Source organism: Sylvia atricapilla, chromosome 2, assembly GCF_009819655.1.
Source record: "Sylvia atricapilla isolate bSylAtr1 chromosome 2, bSylAtr1.pri, whole genome shotgun sequence".
Taxonomy (NCBI): domain Eukaryota; kingdom Metazoa; phylum Chordata; class Aves; order Passeriformes; family Sylviidae; genus Sylvia; species Sylvia atricapilla.
In genome coordinates, this window is record NC_089141.1 from 100,161,346 (window position 1) to 100,183,657 (window position 22,312).

Here is a 22,312-nt window from a genome sequence, read left to right on the forward strand (position 1 = left end):
GGAAGGCAATTGTCTATTTGAAGTCAACTTCGACTTAAAAACCATAGTTTTATCCTATGAATTATTTAGCTTGCTTGTGAATTTGTTCTAATTTCTGACTAAAAAATACTGATAAAAGAATAAAATATGAGAACACATTTATCTAATTAAAGAAGATATGAACAAATAATACAAAGAAGTCAAGAATCCATACTTGGTATTTAAAGTCATTCATTTTTTTACCTCACTGTATTTTACTCACATTTTTTTTCTTAATTTAAGCACTTAAAGAAAGTGACAATCCTTCCTTTTTAAAGGAGGAATCAAGATCCTAGCTTGGGGACGTCTTCCTGCCCCCTTTTGCAAGCCACAAGGTGTTTACAGCTCCAATACCAGACCCTACCACAGAAACCATGTCACTAGAACCAAAGGCATGAAGTTGAGTCAGGAGAGGTTTAGGTTAGATATCAGGGAAAGGTTTTTCACACACAGGGTGGTTGGGCACTGGGACAGATACCCCAAGGACATGGTCACAGCAACAGCCTAATGGAGTTCAAGTGCTTGGACCATGATCTCAACACATGGTGTGACTTAGGGATGTCCTGTGCAGGGCCAGGAGCTAGACTCAGTGTTCCTGGTTGGTCCCTTCCAACTCAGTATATTCTGTGATTCAATTTTGTCTTCTCTTTAGTGTGAAGGGAAATACCTCCCTTTCTGGAGAAAGAATCTGCCAAAAGAAGACTGTAGGCTGCTAATCTGATTGCACTAGGTTGAACTTGCCACCTTCCCCTTCATCTTTCACTCCATTTCTGATGTTACCACAAAATGGCTCATTCACAATTCTTCCTCTTGCTCTGCAAGAACACATGCTCCTGAAATTCTGGTCACCCACCAGCTGATGGATAGTAGCATTCACAAGCAAATCTGCCACATTCTGAGTCCCCCTTCACTGAGCCACAGAGCAGTAAATGCAGTTCCCACCACACAGGTCAAACTGGTTCAAAGATCCCTGGGACAGACAGCCAGGAAGGATGACCTGCATTTACGTGTGCTGAACCCCATCTATCTTTAGCCTATGTGGAACACTGTGGCCAAGTGAAAACAGCAGCTCAAAATAAGCTGCTGTTACTAACACATTTTTCCTTCTAGCTCTCTTTAAAATTACTATCAAACTCTAAGACCACCTTATTTTTTTAATCCTGCTCAATATTGTTCAGAAGAAAATAAAAGTTTATAATGAATGGGAGGAAATAGGGAGGATAAATGGAAGTGTAAGAGGTTTGTAAATTCAGTTTACAGCCTCAAAATAACAGTGTGGAGGATTTAATGAAAACAACCACTGACATGGTGTGAACTATGGCAAAATATACAATTATGTAAGATATCATGGGATATTTCAAAAACCCTTAATAACTCTTACATTTTATATTGTTCCAAACTTACTTGTTTGGCTTTACTTGCATTAAGTGTAAGAATATTTTTACTTTTGGAAATAAGCTTTTCTAAGAAATAAGAATTTCTAAGTAAATCTGTGAATTTGTAAGTTATAAGAATATAGTTAGAGGTATACAGAAGCCAAAGCTGTTTGAGATACAGAAGTAAGCCCCATTAAGACATCACAAACATCTACATTTGTTCAAATGGGTGACAGTGGTAGAGGGAAAAAACAACTTTGAATTTCTGAGTTGATACTTGGATCTGTCAACCTACAAAGAAAACTTTTATCTACACTTTTCTACAACTTAGAAAGGAGTTGGTAAGGAAAAGTACCTTTACAATCTAGCATTACTTTGGAGCATCAACAAGCTTTCCAAAAGTCTGAATTATAGATTGGTAAAACAATTGCCTTTAATCATATGCAGCATATGTATGCTTGGCAGCTTTTGTATTAGAGTTGCTTCAAATGTAGGATCAAATTTTTTTAAAATGAGTGTGGATTTAATACTTACTGTGTTTTTCTGAGATACCATATCCTGTGGGGAGGAAAAAAAGATAATAAAAATGTTTATTTGTTTTTGCTTGGAAATATAATTTCCAATAAAAATCTATACATAGATTTCTATATATATACAGAGATGTGCTCTTCACAGCACAATCCAGATTTCCTGCTACAGTAAATTCCCAGTAAAGGGACAGAGCAACATGAAGAAGAGTCTCAGTAAGTCAGGTTAGGGAAAAAATTAACAATTCAGTCAAGAAACCTACTTAGAGAAGTATTCAGAAAATAAAGAAAGCTGTACTTAGCAGTAACTGGACTTTCTCAGACTGGGCACAACCAGTCACACTCCGAGCATTTGTGAGCCAAAAGCATGCAAATCTGGAGGGTTTTTCTCTCTGAAAGAGTCTCTTTCAGATACCTACGCCCCTTTCTTACCCAGATTGGTACACACCAACACATTCCTTCCAGAGTCTAATTCTTCTCACCTCAAAATCTAAGGAGAGCTATTGAAGCAATGAAGCAGATGATAAATTAATGGGAATGTAAACCAGACCTCAGAGACTTCTAGTTGCTGGTAAGTAACCTTCTCTTCTCTTGGGTGATGGATTACCTGTTCAATGAACACTGCTTGCTCAAACTGAAGAGGTTGCCAGGTAAACTATGCTACAAATATTAGACATAGGCTTGTTCTAATCAAGGTTGTCAATACAATTGTAATAAATGTGCTCTGGCAACCTTAGATGATTCTGCTTGAGCAACTTCGTATCTGACAGCTTGAAATCACTTGGACAACCACTGCACAGAAACGATCATGCCCATGCACCCATTTCCTCAACAACAGGCAAAAATATCAGGAGGTATTTAAAAGGTTTAGCTCCCTAAAATGACTCTCTTGAAACCCAGATTACATATACTTTCATATCCTCAGAACTAGGTTGTTTTGAAAGAACATTGGTGAAACTGAAGAGGTAACTCTTGGGATGATTTCAGGATGACTCCTAAGAGATAAACTGAATAAAGTCAGGTTGCCAGAAATTCACAGATTTTTCAGCAGAAGTAATAGCAGTAACATCAATACTGCCTTTGTAACACTCAGGCTGTGCATCACTTTTAAGGGTGTGCACAACAACCCAAGTCCAAGTAAAGTAATACAATTCTGAATAGAAATAAAAAAAAACCTGACCAAATTACTCAAACTTCAGAATAAAGAAACATCATCAGAGGGTCAAAAAGCTACTAAAACCTAAATATAATTTCTAATTAGCCTAAACTCCTTAAGCCAAATAAAATACTTCATAACAAAAGTGATGGAAGGCTTAGACATCTGAAACATTACATATCTGAAAATTAATGTCTATGTAGCTAAGCAAGTATCTCCAACAGAGCTGTATCTACTGCAGTTAAATATCTTTCTCAATAGGGAGGAATTAACTCTTCTGAAACCATCCAGCATCTATGACATGAATGTGTCATGAACTGTCCTTTGCTGAAATACCCCACAAACAGTCCCTGCCTACCTTCTGAAGTATTCCTTAGAAAGGTGTATCAGCATATTTGAATGCTATCCAACACAGAACTGGGGCTTGATTGCTGAAGAGATACCAATGACAAGAGGACGACTGCATCATGTCTCTGTGCCCAGCTTAAACCCTTTGATTCAGAGGCTCTCTCCTAGCTGGTTCCAGCAACTGAAATCAAGTCTTATGATCCCATCTAAGACACACTATGGGCCTATTTAGGCCAAGAAGGTTATGTAAACTACTCAGAGATGAGTAAGATACCAGTGCCACTGACAGAGCTCCTAGAAGAAGAAAGGTGAAGGCAGATGATAGTTTTTCTAGCCTTAAGTGAACTAGTCATATTCTGGTGTTCCGTAGTCCTTAGACTTGAGCTTTACATTACTGGGAAAAAAGGCTTAGAACTGACAATGCAAGACTTGCAAGTTCTGGCAACAGTCTGACCATCCAACCACAGACAGAAGTAATCCTGGAGATCTTTCAACACTCCAGTTATGGAGCAGGGGCTTGAGTATGTGCTTGGCACAAAGTGCAGAAATCAAAGCGAACATCCTCTCTGGGGATCAACAAATAGAAAACAACCAGCTTGTGCTTCCCAGACTTGGGCACATCCTTGGGAGAACCAAGTTGATTGGAACATCTGAGTGCCAGCATAAAGAAACTTAAAAATGTGTTAATGAAAAATAAAAATGAAGTATTTCATGGCAGCCAGGTATAATAGCAGTGGTGGATGAAAGCTGTACACCTGCCCACCCTGATTAGCTGGAGGAAAGGAAGACATGCCAGTAATAATCTTATTGAGCAAAGAGTGTGACAAGCTCCAGCTTTCAGTTTTTGGGATTCCAGGCCACAAGGAATGTGAATGGGTATGTGGACCACCACATGAAGAAGGGAAGTATGGGTTACAGACACATGAGAGTAAAATCAATGACAGAGAGAGCAGAGAAGGGGAATGAGAAACTGTGACAGAACAGAGTTTTTCTGGGGAAAAAGGAGACTTAATATTCTTACAGGATCAAGAGAGGCTGGAGAACTCCAAAAAGGATTTTTGGACACTAATGGTGTGAAAAAAACCCAAAATAGTAAGGGGCAATAACTCAAAGTAAGGAAGAACAACAAAGCATGAACAATGCTTCTCTCAGTAAACGTAGCAAGAAGATGGATGATATTGAGAGCAGCAATAGATCATAATGAGGACAAAAGCCTAAATGTGATGTAAAATAAAGAGAACCTACACTGAGAAAGGCAGAAGAAACATCCACAATATATGACTTGCATCCACAACAGCAATTTCAGGACTTAAATGTATAGCATGTATTATCCTACTATAAAAATGAACAACAGTCCTATAGAAAGATTTGGTGAGGATGTCTTTTCCTATCTTGAAACAGCAATAAAAAGGAGATTCTAGTAGTCCTAGCTAGTCAGCACCTAGGGAATACAAACTTCATCTGACAGAAGTGCTTAGATAGGAGTAGGCTGCAATACAGCCCTTGTTCAAGTGTCCTTATTATACAGGCCATAACTTCTTCTTACATGTACTCTAATTAAAAGAGGGAAAGGAAGGAAAAAAATCAGACCTGCACTCTTAACCTCTTAACTCCAATTCTAACCTAAAGTAAAATCCGTACCCCACTATGGATCTTTTCTTACAAAAAAAAAAAAAATTCTATTATTACTGTTTTTGCTAATAGTTGCTTTTTCTTAGCAGGATTTAATTATGTAGCTATCAGGAAATTACATTAAATTAAATTACAGGAAATTAAATGTAAGTTTCAGAAAAACAGAGATATCTGTAGGATCAGGTATATAAAGATATTTCCAAAATGAAGCAGACTGTGAAGTGAGAACCTTACTTTTAGAGACTGAGCAGTGTCAGCATCAGTGTCATGGTAAAGAATTACATTATTGGCCATGTCAAAGCTTTCCCGCACGCCAAGGTGGTAGAACAGTGATGGTTGCTTGGAAATATCACTCATGTCCACAACTGCAACATCTGAAATGAGAGAAGTGGAAAAGAGAGAGAATGCTAAAAATAATAAATTTAAACCAAATTTTATTCTTACATGAGATTTAAAACAAATCTTGAAATCACACACACACACTAGACAAAGTCAACATTTTCAAATAAGGATAATTTCCTCATGAGAGAAGCAAATTTTAACCTTCATATAAAAGATAAGAGCCACTCATGAAATTATCCAAGTGTTACATTAACTGGGAGGCTGAGTTTACCAATCCTGCTTTAGGTTTTGAAATCACAGCATCAGGAATGCCTTGGGTAAAAAAGCAGTTTTGCACTTGTTCCCTGAGGCCTGACAGCATGAATACCCATAGGACAGAAACTTCAAATATTCAGGATGGAACCTCTAAAAATAATAATGTAAACTAGAAAATAGGCAAAACTGTGAGACTGAGTTTTTTTTAAGAGGCTGAGGTTGAAGAATGGGAATTTCCTAAAGAGTAGAAAAAGAAATTACTCTGAAAATTGAGTCTTAAAAGCCACAGGCAAGATGTTCAAGATGGGGGGCACAGCGATGAGGAAATTCAATCACAAATAGCCAAAGCAAGACTTCCACTGCTTGTTTAGTGTTCCAGTCAGAAATTAAAGTCAGAAATGCAAGCAAAGCCATTTACATCAGTGCAAGATGAGCTAAACAGAGAGCTAAAGAGAAATACCCCATACAGCTGAGATACAGACAAAAGATTCTGAGTTCACCATTTTGTTCTCATATAGATCTATACAGCAATGCAGGAAGAAGGGGCAACTGAAGAAGAGGACACTTAATACTGAGTTTTTATTTCTTGATCCTTCTATTCTATATATTCCTAAGAAAATTTTGCTTTAAAGCTTTTTAGAGGTCTGTATCTCTATGTCTGTCTGCTTTCACCACTTTGGGTAGATGGATGAATTGAAATCCAAAGTATTCATAAGAATAGAACCTTTGCATTGAAACCACAGGGGAGTCTGAAGTTCAAAACAGACTCCAGAGACTCAGTGCAGCTGGACAGTAAATTCTACATCTCTGAAGGGGTAACAGACAGTACCTGGTATATATGGGCAAAGTCAGAAGGGTGAGCTACTAGTAAACAAGAAATCTAAAAGCAGGTCTGATGACTGAGACCCAAATGCAGCAGCCAGTTAACTAACCTTGGTGGCACCAAAGTTAGACATCACAAGAATCAATACTCTGTACTTAGCATGCAATTTCTTGGAAAAACCTGCAATGAATATATGCTCCTGTACAATTCCATCAGCCTGTTCTGACACACCACATGGAGGTCAGCCAGTTCCTCAGATTACTATGAGACTCTTGTTCAAACATAAAGAACATTTTGAGTCTGAAGACCTGCTTTAAAACCAAAACATTACTGTTCAGGAGCAAAAACAAACGAACATAAAAAACCACAAACCCCAAAATATCCCAAACCCCAAGAAAACACACAAAAAAAATCCAAATGCGCCTCCCTCCCCCACCAAAGAAACAAAATCCCAGCACAAACTCATGGCATAAGAATATCCCCTTATTCACATAAAACTTAAATCCTGCACCATCTACAGATGATGCAGCTGTCTGCAGGATGGATAAAATTTTTAGTGTATTGCACACAGTAGTGTCATGTAAACTGAGAGAGCTTGAAGAAGTAACAGCTCCATAAACTCAGCAAAATCTAGATTACCCCAATATTGCAAAATCCTTTTGGAATACATAAATTATCTGTAGAACAAATTTAAGATAAACTAATAAGCAGACTGAGAATCAAATACCTTCTAGGGAAAATAAATTAGGAGCTTGGATGGTTTTTAGTGCTTGCATAAGAGTGTTTTTGGGGAATCAGAGTACTGTGAAATCACAATCATCATCCTAGTAAGACAATTCAGATAATGCATTCTCATAGTGTACAGACATTGCATTTTACAATACAATGTGAGAAATTATTTGTAACAGAGTTCATTGAAACAAGATTATACACAGCTCATTGCCACATCTGGTCTACAACTGAAATTTGTCTTCTGTTGATTGCTGTCCTATAGCAATGGAGCTATGGAGCTCAAAACCACACAAAATGGACATAACAGAATAAGTACCTCCATTTAAAAGGGTAGTTGTTCATCCCTTAGATATTAATTCACACGTGATAAAAAGATTTATGAAAACAGGTTTTCTTTGCCTATTCACACCTCACAAACACAGGCGTGAATAAGATAAAACAAAAATAAAACAAAACGAAGAGTAGCAGAGACGAAGATGTATCACAAAAATATGCATGCAAGTTTAAAAAAAGCCCCAGGAAGATAACTGAGTGGATTCAGTTTGAGCACGGGAGTCATGGAATGACACAGAAATAAATGACAGAGACAGAGCATCCAAAGCAATCCTGGCTGTGGGTTAGAGCAGACATGGGAAGCTGCATTCCTTTGGAGCTCTCCAAGCCTTCCTCCAGCAGTAACAGCAGCAGGCTTGGAGCAGGGAGGAAAAAGACCTACTTACAAAGCAGCTTTACTAATGTGCTAGTGAAATGTAGCAGGAGCACAGAGGGCCCATGAAATTAATGCAAATTTGGGTGGAGAAAATTTAGACAAGAGTTAACACTTATAAAGGCAGTAGATCTCTGAGATGCACCCAGTGCGGGGGTGCTAAGAGTGCAGAGCTCAGTGTCACTTATGGCTGGGTCTAAGCACACCCCCAAAACTGCTGTTTTCAGGGGTACATCTCTCTTCTCAGAGTAAGGCAGTTTTGTGAGTCATGTAATGAACAAACCTAGTATGTGACACCACAAATACTTCTGTTTCAGTTATCTTATATTTTTCTCATGATTTACACTAAAATTCTTCATTTACGGTTCTTTACAAACAAGATGTGAGGCCCTGCACTTAACCATGCCTTTGGAACGGCTGATAAGAGAGATATGAATTTCCTTAAATTTCCAGAGACACATTAAAAGAAATAACTTCAACACTAGCATGTGCTTTGCAAATCTTGATTTACGAATAGAAGCATAAGTCAATCAGAGTTCACTCTCAACTCTCATCCTCCATAACAAAAGAGCCTGGTCAGCCAAATGTACTTCTGGACTTCCCTTGACAAATTTATGTTCAACCTCCATTACAGATGGGGTGAAGCAAAAGCCAATGGCAATTTTTATCAAATCTTATCACGCATGAGAAATTTTATGTGATAATGAAATATTTCACACAGGTCTAAATTACCAAAGAAGAGGGTTTCCTACATTCAGAAGGAAAGAGAGCAGGGGAAGGTGCAGCCTCTCTGGAGAGACAGAAGGCTTCCAAGTGAAAATCTGTACAATGCACCCTGCATATGCAGTGAACGGGTGGGGATGTGCTTAATGTTGTACATGACCAATTTTGAATGATTCTGGAACAGAACATTTAAACTCATGGCTTCTTTTTGCAGTAGAAACTCGTGTTCAAAAGAGCATAAAAATGTGTTCTCCCTCATTCTTCTTAAGCATAGCATATATTTTCAACTCCTTTTGTTCTCTAGTAGTTGTCTATGAAACTTATTTTCATGCTGAAAATAGTTCATTTTTGTCATGAATCCAAAAACTGATCTCAATTATGTGATTGCAGTTCATTTGTCTAGGCTTTTGTTTCCACTATAAAATGATTATGGTATGTGTGTATTTGTAGTGCATTAAGGTAATTCAGCACTATTGTTCATACAGTTTTGATTAGGTCTCTGCATTGTTGCAGCAGATGGCACATAATTCATTTCTTATACTACAGTTTACATATTTTAACACCAGTGTGTCGTAGGAGAGCAGAGAAGAGGCAAATAACTGTGACAACTGAAATGAAGATTAGAGATCATTAACTGTGGTAGGAGACTGTGAAACTAATAAATAATTCAACGTGAAAAACATTAAACAGGTTTAGACCAGAGGACTAATTTCTCTATCTGAAATGCACCTGAAGACATCACATAATTTAATGATCTAAGTAAATCACAGGTCTTCACATGGCTTTTTTACAATTTATGGCATTGTTAGCAAAACCAAAAGGACAATTTTGGCATCAGCTTCTGGGATCTGTAAGTTAAAAGGTAATAAACAGAAGAAAATGAAGAAATAGCCTGATAGTTAAATAGAATCTAGGAGGCTTAACAGAAGAAAAAGGTCAAAAAAAGTCTGCACTGCTTTCAGCTTCTAATCTAAGATTCACCTCCATCCAGCCTTATCCATGTGCAGCGCAAGAACCTTACTTCATTATTTTGGATTCATTATTTTCCAGCATCTGGAAGCTTTCTATACATAACAGATTTCAAAAAACACTCCCAAACTTAATGTGATAACAGAAATCTTATTGGAGGAAAATGCAGAACTCAGCCCTTTGCTATTCACTGCAAATGATGAACCTTTACATTAGTACTGCTTCAGTTGATTGGCCATTTGCATCATAGTCAGTAAGTAAATAAACATGTAATTCCTTGAAAACCACTGAAGAAAACTGTAAATTCTTTAGAAGAACAATATTCCTAAAGAAAGGAAATAAAAATCCTTAACTTCAGGATACATATTGATTTCTGCATAGCCCTTTAAAGAAGACAATATCAAAGTTTCTACAGGGAAACAATTATGGTAAGCCCTGGTGTATGTGAAAACCAGGAACCCTTTGCAGCTTTCACTTAAGCTAAAACAAAAGGCACAGCACTCTCCACTTTAATGCATCCCATACTCTCAGAAACTGGAATCTCAAGGTAATAAAGCACATTTGTAGCAACTAACAATAGAATTGTTGAGGTGATTTTCCAGCACAGTTTGTTATACCAGAAAACTGACAGTGTCCTCCATTAGATGCTAGGCATAAACTAATGTTAGTCTAAAAATACTGTCAACATTTGTGATGATATTATGGCTCTTATAATGAATCAAGTTTCATTTGAATCTTACTGCTTTATAATCATGGTATCCTGTAAAAATCTGCTGACTTTTCTCAGAAAAAAAACAGTGTTCCAATTGCAATCAAAAGCACCAAATTAAACCCAGATATTTCCTTGGGAGCTGAAAGACCCAGGAGACAAAGATAAAGCTTTTTTTTTTTTCTTTAGGAATTTCTAGTATTTCAATTCAACCTTTTCAAGTTTGCAATATTAAAGCTTGAACTTTGCTACTATCACTGGTTTGCTATAGGGTTGGAATTGGTAATAAGAATAAAAACCAACTAATCAGTAATGATTTGTCCTCTGATAAAGATTTATATATGTTATAATCACATTAAACAGTATTTTAAAAACAAGTTCATATATTTCAGACTACACTTCTGGTAGATTAAAACTAAGTGCTGCATTTCTGTATAAATACTAAAATTAAAATTAACTGTAATAGTTCAGAAATGGCTTACAAAGAACCTTTAAGAAGAAGATTGTCTCATAAGCTGCAATCAACTTTTGCAAGAGAGTCCTGGAGTGGCTGGAGCCTTGACTACAAATTCCAGACTACTGCCTACCCTCAGAGAAGGAAACATAAGCATGTACACTGGATATCTGAAACTTTTTGATGGATGGAGGGCACTTCCCTTGGAAAGGGCAAAGTGTTTAGTTCACGGGCAAAAGGAAGTGATTCAAAGGACAGAAAAAATAAGAATTAAATTAGGTATGAATCCTCATATGAAGTGTGGGAAAAAAGGTTTCTTTCTATTCATATACAGAAAGTACTGGAAAAAGATGACATTATCAGGTTTTATTAATGACACCAACCACAAATTGAAGAAAGAAGAAAACTTTAATACTGGCCAAATAAATTTTAATTCACTCATTTAAAATCTTGAGAAGATAACAGAGAATTCCAATTCTAGTATATTATCTATATACACACACTCTGACTATAAAATGAAGCAAAATCTAAATTTAGTTATATCTTGCTTTTGACAGCTCCAATGGATTTGTTAAGTGTTTTAGGAATTCTGAAAACCTGGGCATCAAGTGGCAAAAACTCTGAAAGGTGCTCCACCATGGTTTGTCTGTTTGCTAAGGAACACAGAAGGATTGTTGTAAACTGGTCATTTCAAACTTGCACTGTTTTATAAAAACAGAGCAACACCTCTAATCTTTGTTCTCAGACTGAGCTTGCTATTTGCCTTTTACTTAGTTGTGGAATTGCATCTGCCACCGGTTTTATGTAATAAAGTGATTTACTAAAGAGAAAAGCCACCACACAACAAAACGCGTCACTTCTCCCACCAAGCAAAACAGAAGGCAACCACATAATGCCTGACAATTATAAAAGCCAGTATTCTTAGAACCACAAACAAAGCGGGAAGGTCAGACCTTTCTTCTGCATTTCCTCCCTTCTGTGTGTCACATCTTGCTCCGGAAGCCAGTTTCACAACCTTCCTGATAAACCACTCTGCTCAGTGAATGTGAATGCAGCAAGTGCTGAAGATGAACTATGTACTAGTTGAGCAGCAGCACCATTCTTGACTAAGGAAAGCTTGCTGTTAGATAACTTTGCTGAAAGGACTGGGCAAATCCTGAGCTCTGCTATTACTAGGAAACCAAAAACAATTTAATTTTTCAGATGAGCCTTTCCACACCCAGAAGCATTACTAACTGTGGCAATTCAAATGACTGCTTTGCTCCACTTACAGCACAGGCAATGTCCCACCTGCAGAGACAATTCTGGGAACAGCTGTGTTAAGCAAAGTGGGGCAGCTGGTCTTTGTGTGGAAAGCAGACACATCCATGTAAAGGAGGAGGAAGAGGAGGAACAGCTGACAGCGGAATTCTAACCATAGCATTTGCGTGATGTTAGAAAGTCATTTCATGTGGCCCAGCAAGGCAGCTCCTCCTTCCTACACACATGAAAAATTTGGAACACTCACACTCAATCCTCCCAGCTCCCAGGGCAAAAAGCTGAAATAATTCATGTTTTAAACTACCAGAATGGTTAAAACTTACCAAGAAAAGCTGCAGTGCTTACAGTCTGAAAGATTACAGTCTGCAAGTGGAGGTAAGAAAGCTGTAACATTTATTTTCCATGTATAGATAACAGAAGTGCCTCATACAGCATCCAGTGAAAGCCCTGGGAGAATGCCCAGTGCCCTGAAATGGCACAGGAATGAGCACTTTTTGGACAGCCATACTGCAGGTGATGAAATGTCAGGTGCAAAGAAACTCAACAGAATAATCCAGTGTATCAAAAACAGAGGCACATGTAGCTGGAGTGAAACTAGAGACGAATGCAAGCAGCACAGCACCATGTACACAGAACCTGACAGCATTTTAATGTAAGAATACAAACCCCATATTTATTTTAAATACTTAGTTCAGTCATAACTAGAGGGAAACTTCTTGTTCTTGAGAACAGTTCTCACGTGTAATCTTTTGTCCTTTTGATTTCAAATACTAGCTTCGGCAACATTTGGAAATGTTAGTCTTAGGCTATCTTAGCAATGTATGAGATTATAACATTCACTGGCAATTCCTATCCAGCAAAAATCAACCCTGAAATGATAGTGTGAAAATCAGACAGCCATCCAATACAATAGAACAGACAAGACTGAGGGGCCAATGCTCATCTCTGGCTTTTTTAATTCTTTACAAAATCCCCCTTTCATACAAACAACTCCACAATAGGGTTACATTCAGACCTGAACATTACAGCCAGTAATCATGTTAATGGTGTGGTGTTACTTTACAGATAATGCATCTTTCATCTGTCCTCTGGTACATGGAACAAACACTAAAAATAGAATTAGAACATATTTTTCATGCTTCAGTGGCATTTATTGCAACTCAGAAGAACCTAGTATCTAGAACAACTCATTTTTCTAAATCATGACAAAGTATTTGTGCCATATTTATAATTAATACATATTCCTTAATATCTAAATGTCTGTTCCAAAAATTACATCACCCAAGAAAGTGCACTTTAGTAGAAAATAACAAAACAAATTACACCAGGTGAGCAACACTGCTGGTGCCAGGAGTTGATGAGAATCTGAGTTCTCATTTATTTTTATGTGTTAGGGTTTTCTCATTCATTAGATGCATCAGCTAAAGCTTTTCAATTCTTTGCCCTGAAATTGCATATTAGGAACTATGTTGTTAAATGGAAGCAAGGAGTCTTCCAAAAACCTTTGACAGCAAAGGCTTTAAGAAACATTTTAGATAAGTCTTAAATACAATTAAATTAATAGCAAAACTAAGATTCAATCAGGGCAAGACACTGTATTAAAATAACATGGTAATTCTACTGATCTAGAAAAGCAAAGATTGTGCCAAGAGCATGCCTATGCTCATTATTTTTTTAACTGATCTTCAGGGAGAGTCTTTCAGACTCTGCCAAATCAGAATACAATCAGCACCCACAACTGGCGCAGGAGAAAAAGTAATGCAGTTAATGTAACACAGAGGGCATCCAAGCTCAAAATGTGTTTTTAATGCTTTTGCACAAGTATGAAGAAGAAAAATATTGTATGATTGGAAACACCTGAAAATAACTTCTCTCAGAAGATAGAATAATCTGTGAATTTTTGGTATTTTTTTTTTTTTTACAGTTGGCAGTTTATGGAAAGAAGGAAACAAAGAACTAATCCTCAAAAAACTCTTCTTGAAATGCTGAATTGCAGAAGTTAGGAAATATATAATTCACTGTAAATAGTGCATGCCTGGACTTAGAAATTGCTTAATATTCTCCAAGACAAAGCTTTGCTTTCAGTCCTTTTTAATTTTGCCAGGCTTTGCTTCAGGTTGTTGGGTTTGTTTGTTTCTTTTTTTTATTGAAGAGATTTAATTAAAACCAACTCAAATCATTTTGAGACTGTATCTTATTTTTCTGGCCACTGTTAAACATACTGTCACCACAAATTAAGAGGACTTACTGCTTTCAAGCACCAGACCAGAAATTTGTCAGCTGGGTGAGGGGCTATCTGGAAGTAACTCCTCAGCCTCATGAAATGCTGCTCGTTCCAAAGTCAAGTCACCAGCAGTGAGGTGGTCAGAGTCACAAGGGAGATGTTTGGTCTCAGATGAGCCTGTTGTCACTGCCTTCACTGTGAGTGCAGACAGAGGAAAAGCACTTTCATTCCTCTGAGCTGTTAGAAGCCTCCTTCAGCAGATGAACTGCAGCCCAGAAGTGCCTGTTTCTCTCCACTGTGAGGCAAGTCCAAGCAACTGCAGACACCCACACTGAAGGTGCTCAGTGCCACGATGCCCCTTCCACAGAGCCTCACAGCTCTGCTTTGAAGAATTCCATCAACCATTAAGGCATTTCAGTCAAGAATTATATAATCTCAGCAGATGTTTCCCTGGACATTCCCAACAAAATGGCCAATGGAAAAGGACTATCGATCTTTCTCATCAGTACTTTACTCACATTCTCTCCACCTGTGAGAAAGGAAGGACTGCCACAATTCAAACCCTCACCTAGATTTCCAGGGATCTCTCATGGAGAGATTACTTGAGTTTTCCATAAACTGTGAGTTAATTTCTGAGTCCCAGTTTACAATGTTGTTTGTTTGGCGCTCAGTATTATACAACCGTGGGGATGACTGTTCTTTAAGAGGTGTTTTTGCATGTACTATCTCATCCCAAGGTCTTTTCTCTCACTCATATAACCTGACTGTTTAATGACATTGAAGCATTGAATATAACCTCCCAGCCTATGGATGAAGTTTATACCTGAGTTAAATTTTCAGCAAAAATAGCTTCAAGGAAAACAAAAGCATTACATTTCCCTGCAAGACAAAGTAATTAATATAAAAGCTAGCAATAGATTTTCCTTCTATTTTATTTTTTTCTTTCATACCATAGCTTGTGAGATCCCAGGAACAACACAACCTCAAGTCTGAGGGAGTTAATTCACAGTAGTGTGAGAGGTCAAAGTCAAAAAGGTAACATCCACACACATGGTCCCTGGAAGGTCACACAGCACCCCTTTACACAGCCTGCTCTCCTTGAGGAAGGACTGTAAAAATTTACCCATTCTGGGATCACAGTCACAGATCTTTAGTTAACAACCACAATCAGATCAGATAGATCAGGCCTAGATCTACACATTGGTAATAAATGAATTACAGAAGTTGTGACATGCACAAGAGATCAATATTTATACCATTTCTTTGTAAAATTACACTGCTCAAGCTCCCAGGTTAGGAACTGAGAGAGATCTCGTTGCTTACATCTTAGCCTTTTCAGTGGTTTCATGGCTCAGGCAAATGAATGCTTATGGTCCCCTGCAACTCCCACCTCTTTTACATGATCCACTGTCTCTGAGTCTCTCTCTCATGGTCCTGTTCTCCCCTCATCGCTCAACCTATATTTAACTTGCCAATTTCTGGCTAACTCAGTGCTAGCACAGTAACAGACAGAACCTCTGTCACTGCAGCTAATCAGTCCTGTGAGAGGTATCAGCCACCAGCTCCACACTATCGTCCTGGAAAAGTACTTTAAGAAACTGTTAAACTTTACAAGAATTGAAAGAAATAATGATTAAAAACTTAATTTCAGGAAAACTCACTTTTTACATATTGTATAATGAAAGACATTTGCATTTGTAACTAAAAAATCCAATTCTGTAAGTAGTAAAAAAGACTCTAGGCTCAGATGGTACACACCTCTTATATTCACCTGCACTGAATTATAATCATATTAAATGAGTGCCAAACCAAAGTATTTACATTTAAATTACTGTTATTTAAACCCTGTAAACATGCACCCATCAGAAGTAAAATGGGGAAAAAACAGACAAAGCAATCTGCTATTTCAGGTTGACATCAATCACTTGACCACATACAGTGTAAAAAGCAAAAACTATTAATCACTAAGTTTCAGGATAAACAATCCCTCCTTCATATATACTGTGAAATCTTTAAAACAGACTGATAGATAGGCAGTGATACAGGCTACCTAACTATTTTTAAAATACACCGAAGAATCTTAACATTCTAGTAAACTTTTTTAAACACAGCTGTGCTGGTTTTGGCTGAGATAGAGTAAATTTTCTCTTTTTTTTTTTTTTTTTTTTTTTTAAATTGCCATTTTAAATGGTCAAAAGGGAGGAGGGGTCCAGATTTTAATAATGTCTTGGGCTTTGTAACAAAAAACAAAAAACAAAAAACAAAAAAAAAAATAAAGTTTAGTCTATTCCATCTATTGAAACTCAGCTGGGGAGATTTTTCTTTGTCCATTGTAACTCCAGAAGGGAGGTGAGTAACTGCCTTTTCTGATAACAAGCCAGCTGTTAAAACCAGGTGGAGCATTGTTTTTGTCTCTGCTTAGTGGGGCAGTGTTTCTCATCTCTGCTCAGTCTTCTACTACCCCTGTGGGGATATCTTCTGTTAATGGACCATTACAGCTCACCAATGACATGACACTGTTACATCACCCATTGTGAGATGCTCCGCCCAGGGAGGAGGAGCCAAACTGTTTCTACCTAGAAAAAAGTAGCCACAAGGGTCACCAGACATCCAGTGTTCCCATGGGTCTCCCAAAGGAAGACTGGTCCCATCTCTGGACTGTTGGCTCCACAGGATCATCGCTACTTCCAACAGGACCACATCTGCCACTCGAAGAGGCCTTACTTTTGGACTGTTTCCAACACCCTGACCAACAGGGTGTCAGGTTGTATTTCTGACTCTTTCAGAGTTTTCTAGAATTTCTTGTTTGTTTGCTTGCTTATTCTTCTGTACTACAACACTTATATCTTTTTTATATCCCTAGTAAAGAACTGCTATACCTATTCCCAAAATCTTTGCCTGAGAGCCTTTTAATTGCAAATTTTTAATGATTTGGAAAAGAGGAGGAGGGGGCTTACATTCCAAGGGAAACTCCAACCTTCCCTGGCAGATAACTGTCTATGTAAACCAAGACAAACAGATACACCTTTACATGGTTACAACCATTTGAGTTGCATGTCATAAAAACTGCTTATAGCAGGAACCGCTGGAGGAGAAGCCTTACAAGAAGCAGTGCAAGTGCTGCAGTGACCAACCTGAGCTGACCTCGGTGCCAAATAACACAACACAAGCAGCTTTTGCCTTACATTAAACTGTCTTTTTCTCAACCCACAAGTTGTTTCACTTTTACTCTTCCAGTTCTCTCTCCAGCCCTGCTGGTGAGGGAGTGAGTGAGTGTGTGGTGTTTAGCAGCCCACAGCAGACTAGTGACTGTGGGGTACATAGAGAACAGAGCAGCTCTCATCAGCCTCAGTGGCTGCTGAGTCAAGCAATGACACCATGACAGAGGCTGACAACACTGCAGGAATAAAAGGGGCATTATCATGGCTTAAGCAGCTGAATGCTTGCCTGCCAAATCGAATTCCATACCTGCTTCCTCCTACCCCATAGCTGCTGTGTGATGTTAGCCTAGTCACATAAACTGGGATTTCAGAGATGGGCTTGTTGACCATTCTGAATTTCAGAAGGAAAAAAAATACTCCATTGAAATAGAAACAGTGACTTTGAAAAACAGAGCCCTCATTTTAGAGGTACTTTGTACTAAACCCAATGCCTTCAGAGAGAAGAAAATCCCTAATATTTTACCTAAGTCATTCACTTCTATCATGCTTTTGTACCCTGGTGCAAGTTAGAACTTGAAGAGTCTCTGATTCATCATCTGCAGTCTTCCATCTGCAAAACAGCTAAGCCTCTACAGAAGAGTCAGTATGCCTGATTCATAACTCAAAAACACAGTTATTTCCATTTTTCATTTAACTTTTACACCCAAATGAACAGTAAAGAAACAGAATTTTAAACTTCTCAAAGAGTACTTAAATATTCCACCTCTCCATTTTTTATTCACAGATGTTAGACAAAGATTCCAGAAGTTGCTCATTTCTTGCTTTAAATCTATGTGTTCAGAACACTTAAAAAACCACTTACCAGTCACAGATGATGTAAGGACACCTGTTCAATAATTTTCTCTGTTTATACACCCTCAGCGTATTAAAAATTTTGATATAGATGCTAGACAGACATAATGAGCAACTGTCTCACATCATACATACCTTTCACGATGCCGAGTCACTAAGGATAACACTGTTACCTAATTTTTTTCTGTGAGCCAAAGAACACACTAATTCTATAGGACATTTTTCTGCCCTATTTAGTATCAGAGAACAACAGCAACAGCAGAGTAAATTAAAAGCAGGTAGTTCACACTTGCCTGCTGCACTAGCAGTGTGCCAAGGCTCACACAAGACCATTTCCACTGCAGTGCACTAGAGTGGAGCCAGCAGTTGAGAGCATGCAGAAAAAACACCCCAGGCCTGGAGCTAATTTGAACCTTGGCAGTAATTGGAGGGGGTGGGTGTGTGGAATGAGAAACACGAACTTTATATAACTTTCCCTGCACCTCTGCACTTCCTACACTGGGTCATCAAAGGCAATCAAAGGGAATGAAGTACAGAAAAAAAAAAGTTACATAACTGGATAACCTGGCCTAAGTGAAATTAAAGAGACTATGAAATTCAACAAGGAACGTTGTCCCTTTCTCCCCAGCTGCAGTCAAATAAATTTTTAGGCCAAGGAGGTTAGATAAGCTTCAACTTTTCAGACATTTAGCCAAACTAAACCATTTGAGAATGACCCATCATTTAATGCTGAACACCTTGGCTGGGGAATGTAAAAACCTGCTAAATCTGCACATCTCCCACAGGTCACACATCAGTCAACAACATATATAAAAAAAATTAGAGAAGTAAAATTATGCTGATCTTTATCTTCTTCTCAAAGAAATATTGTAAGAAAAGTAACCAAAATACTAGGAACTAACATAGAAAAAGTATTTCAGTACACTAAAGCTCATAAGTCTGGGTTAAACTAAGACCTTTATTTCTTTTCTTTATTTTAAAATATAGCATATTAAAAAAATGAGACTTTCTTAGTCTGAATGTCTTATTTTTTCCCAAAAATGTTTCTTAAAAACAAATATCAAGAGACATTTCCACCATTAGCACTGGGAATTTTTAAGTACCAAACTCCTAACTCTATTATAGATTTCCTCTTTATGTTGATGAACTCACACACTGTCATTTAGGACCCACATAAAGCACAGTAAGTTATGCACATAAAAAATGTTAACTGAGGAAAGGCAGTATTATTAAAGTGCAAATGCAGATGAAGTGTATATAAAACCAAGAGACTTGCACTCACATACATATACAGACTCCTTGATATAACATTCCCGATGCTGGGCAGATGTGGATTCACTCTGCTATTTTCATCTTTCCTGTAAACAGTACAAGCTTTACGTGCCAGTCTAAAAGATTGCATGTGCTACTGCAAAAATCCTTACGTACCACTCAACACTGTAATTTAAAAATGGGCAGCTTCCAATAAAAAATGAGAGAAAAATATTTCAAGACACTATGTAGAAACCAACAAAATCCGGAATTTTAGTAGAAGCTGGTCTTTCTAGAGTCATAGCCATTATCTACTTAGTCTTTAACCATCCTATAAATAGAGCACACTTCCAGCATGTAGACAGAGAATATTAAGCATGAACACAGACTGTTTGTTATCACAGGGGAACCTATTCCCTAAGATCTCTACATAGAGAGTCAGAATATTAGTGCTTCAAAATGGTGATTCAGACAAAATCACACTAAATTGTGATTTTACAACAAACCTCTTAACATGGTCTCCAGCATTTAGCAGGATGTGTCACTTCAAAAACATGGAATGGTTTAGGTTGGAAGAAACCTTAAAAATCATCCAGTTTCAACCCCTCTGACATGGGCAGAGACAGCTTCCACTAGTCCAGCTTCCTCAAAGCCCCATCCAACCTGGCCCTGAACACTTCCAGGGATGGGGAACCTACATGGTCTTTGGGCAGCCTGTGCCAGTGTCTTGCCACCCTCACAGTAAAGAATTTCTTCCTTGTATCAAATGTAAACCTGCCATGGTTTAATTTAAAGCCATTCCCTCTTGGCCTATCTACAAGCCTTGTCCCTCTCCAGCTCTTTTGCAGCTCTCTTTAGGTACTGTAAGGTGCTATAAGGTCTCACCAGAGCCTTCCCTTCTCCAAGCTAAACAGCCCCAACCCTCTCAGTCTGTCTTCACGGGAGAGGTGCTCCAGCCTTCTTATCATCTTCACAGCCTCCTCTGGGCTCATTTCAACAGGTCCACATCCCTCCTATGTGGGAGCCCCCAGAGCTGCAGGTGGGGTCACATCATAGCAGAGGGAGAGAATCTCCTCCCTCTCCCTGCTGCCCATGCTGCTTTGGATGCAGCCCAGGGTGCAGTTGGCTCTCTGGGGTGCTGGGGCCATGTCAAGTTTCTCATCCACCAACATCCCTAGGCTAATGTGTACCTTGTCATGTTATGAGTATGCAAGAAAATTGAGATTTAAGATGCTAAATTCTGAATATTTCTCTTTAAAATTGTCTGAAATACCCAAACTTTTGGAAATTAACTTGTTATTATTCTCAGAATTTGTATTATGCCATCACATACTGCAAAACTAGGAATCTGAAGAGGCATTAAAGGGTAAAAAAAAATACCCCTCAAATAATCAAGCGTTCTTTTTTTACTTGATCACAAGCCAAAAGGTCAAGGCAGTTTCTGGTTTTCCCAAAACAATATGGAGACTTACCTGGTTTTGTTATTGTAATAAGCAAAGAGCTAAGTTTATCAGTTACACAACTTAATTATCATGAAAACAAAAAATCCATCTCGACCATTTTCAGACTTCATTCTGATTTGAATACTTTCTCCAGCTGACAACAACCCATAACTTGTCAGTTATCTTAAGCCCCATAGACAGCAGTAATAAAAACAAGCACAGTGCCTGGCTTTGAGCTTGGTAATCATGTCCTCTTTTCAAACTGGGTTTTAAAAGACTGAAGCATACCAAACATCCATTGGCAAAGAAAATACCTGAAACAAGTATCTCAGTTCCACAGACAGCAGAGCTGATAAAAGCTGACAGTTACTGTGTGAAACAGGGTTGTGCACACAGAAGCTCTGCTAAGTAAGGCAGCCCAGTACCAAACAGTAACGCCATTGTAAACATTAGCTTTTCTCCTGCAAATTTTTATTATCTACTAAGATTAGCACAACAGCAATTACTGGTCTAGCGCTGTTAGAAAGCAGCACACAGACAGAATACAGCCTTGTACTGTTTTCATTTACCAGTTCCCAACCCCAGTTTCACCTTGTCACTCTCTAGCCAAAGGCAAAAGTAACAACACACAAATTAGCAGAAAGAAATTTCTCTCTTCAGCTTCTGTGAGTGAAAGGCAGCAAGAGTAGAGTTAATGCAGCTAGTCTTCAATGAGTGAAATTATTATGGGCAGATATTTTTCTGCAATAGAAAAAACCTGTAGCTTTTCTGTGACTAAGGCAGATACCTGATTCAGCACAATTTCTTGTGGCTGATCTAGCTACTAAATAGTTGTAACAAATTTAAAGGGAAGGAGGGAGAAAGGACAGCAATCAAGTGGCAAATAATTACTACCTGAAGTTGAAAAAGGCAACTTCTCTGTTATTTTCCCCACAATCAGTTTCATAGAATCTACAATTGGTTTTGACTTGCCTGGAGGCATCAAAGTACCACTATCCATGGAAAGCACTGCCAGCACCAGTAGGAAACTGAAGAATTTTAGAAGCAGCTCATGATCATGCTGATTTACATGGAAGTTTGTTCGTTTGTTTTCCAGAACTAGTGCATTTTTGGCATACAGTTCAAAAGCTTTAGAAATCATGTGATAAACACTTACCATGTGATAAACACTTTTCAAATTGTTGAGAGGCCCTTGACCACTCATGGTTGAGCTACAGTTCTGTGCATGAAGGTTTGTTTTCCTGAACAGAAAAAAAGCACACAAAATGCAAAGAATCCAAACATATTTCTGTCCATAACGTGACATAAAATAAAAAAGGTTATACTGAAACAGCATTTAAAAAGCACTTCAA

At 38.1% G+C, this 22,312-nt stretch overlaps 1 protein-coding gene across 2 annotated transcripts in view; it reads right to left on the reverse strand.

Annotated features, from left to right (window-relative positions):
• Window positions 1-22,312, reverse strand: part of MAP3K15 (mitogen-activated protein kinase kinase kinase 15) — an 86,890-nt gene that overhangs the window by 54,038 nt on the left and 10,540 nt on the right. For both annotated transcript variants that reach the window (XM_066313949.1, XM_066313950.1), the window contains exons 2-3: window positions 5,292-5,431; window positions 1,929-1,952 (exon numbers count right to left, since the gene is read on the reverse strand). In XM_066313949.1, the coding sequence (XP_066170046.1) occupies window positions 1,929-1,952; window positions 5,292-5,431 (164 nt within the window). The remainder of the gene's footprint in view (window positions 1-1,928; window positions 1,953-5,291; window positions 5,432-22,312) is intronic.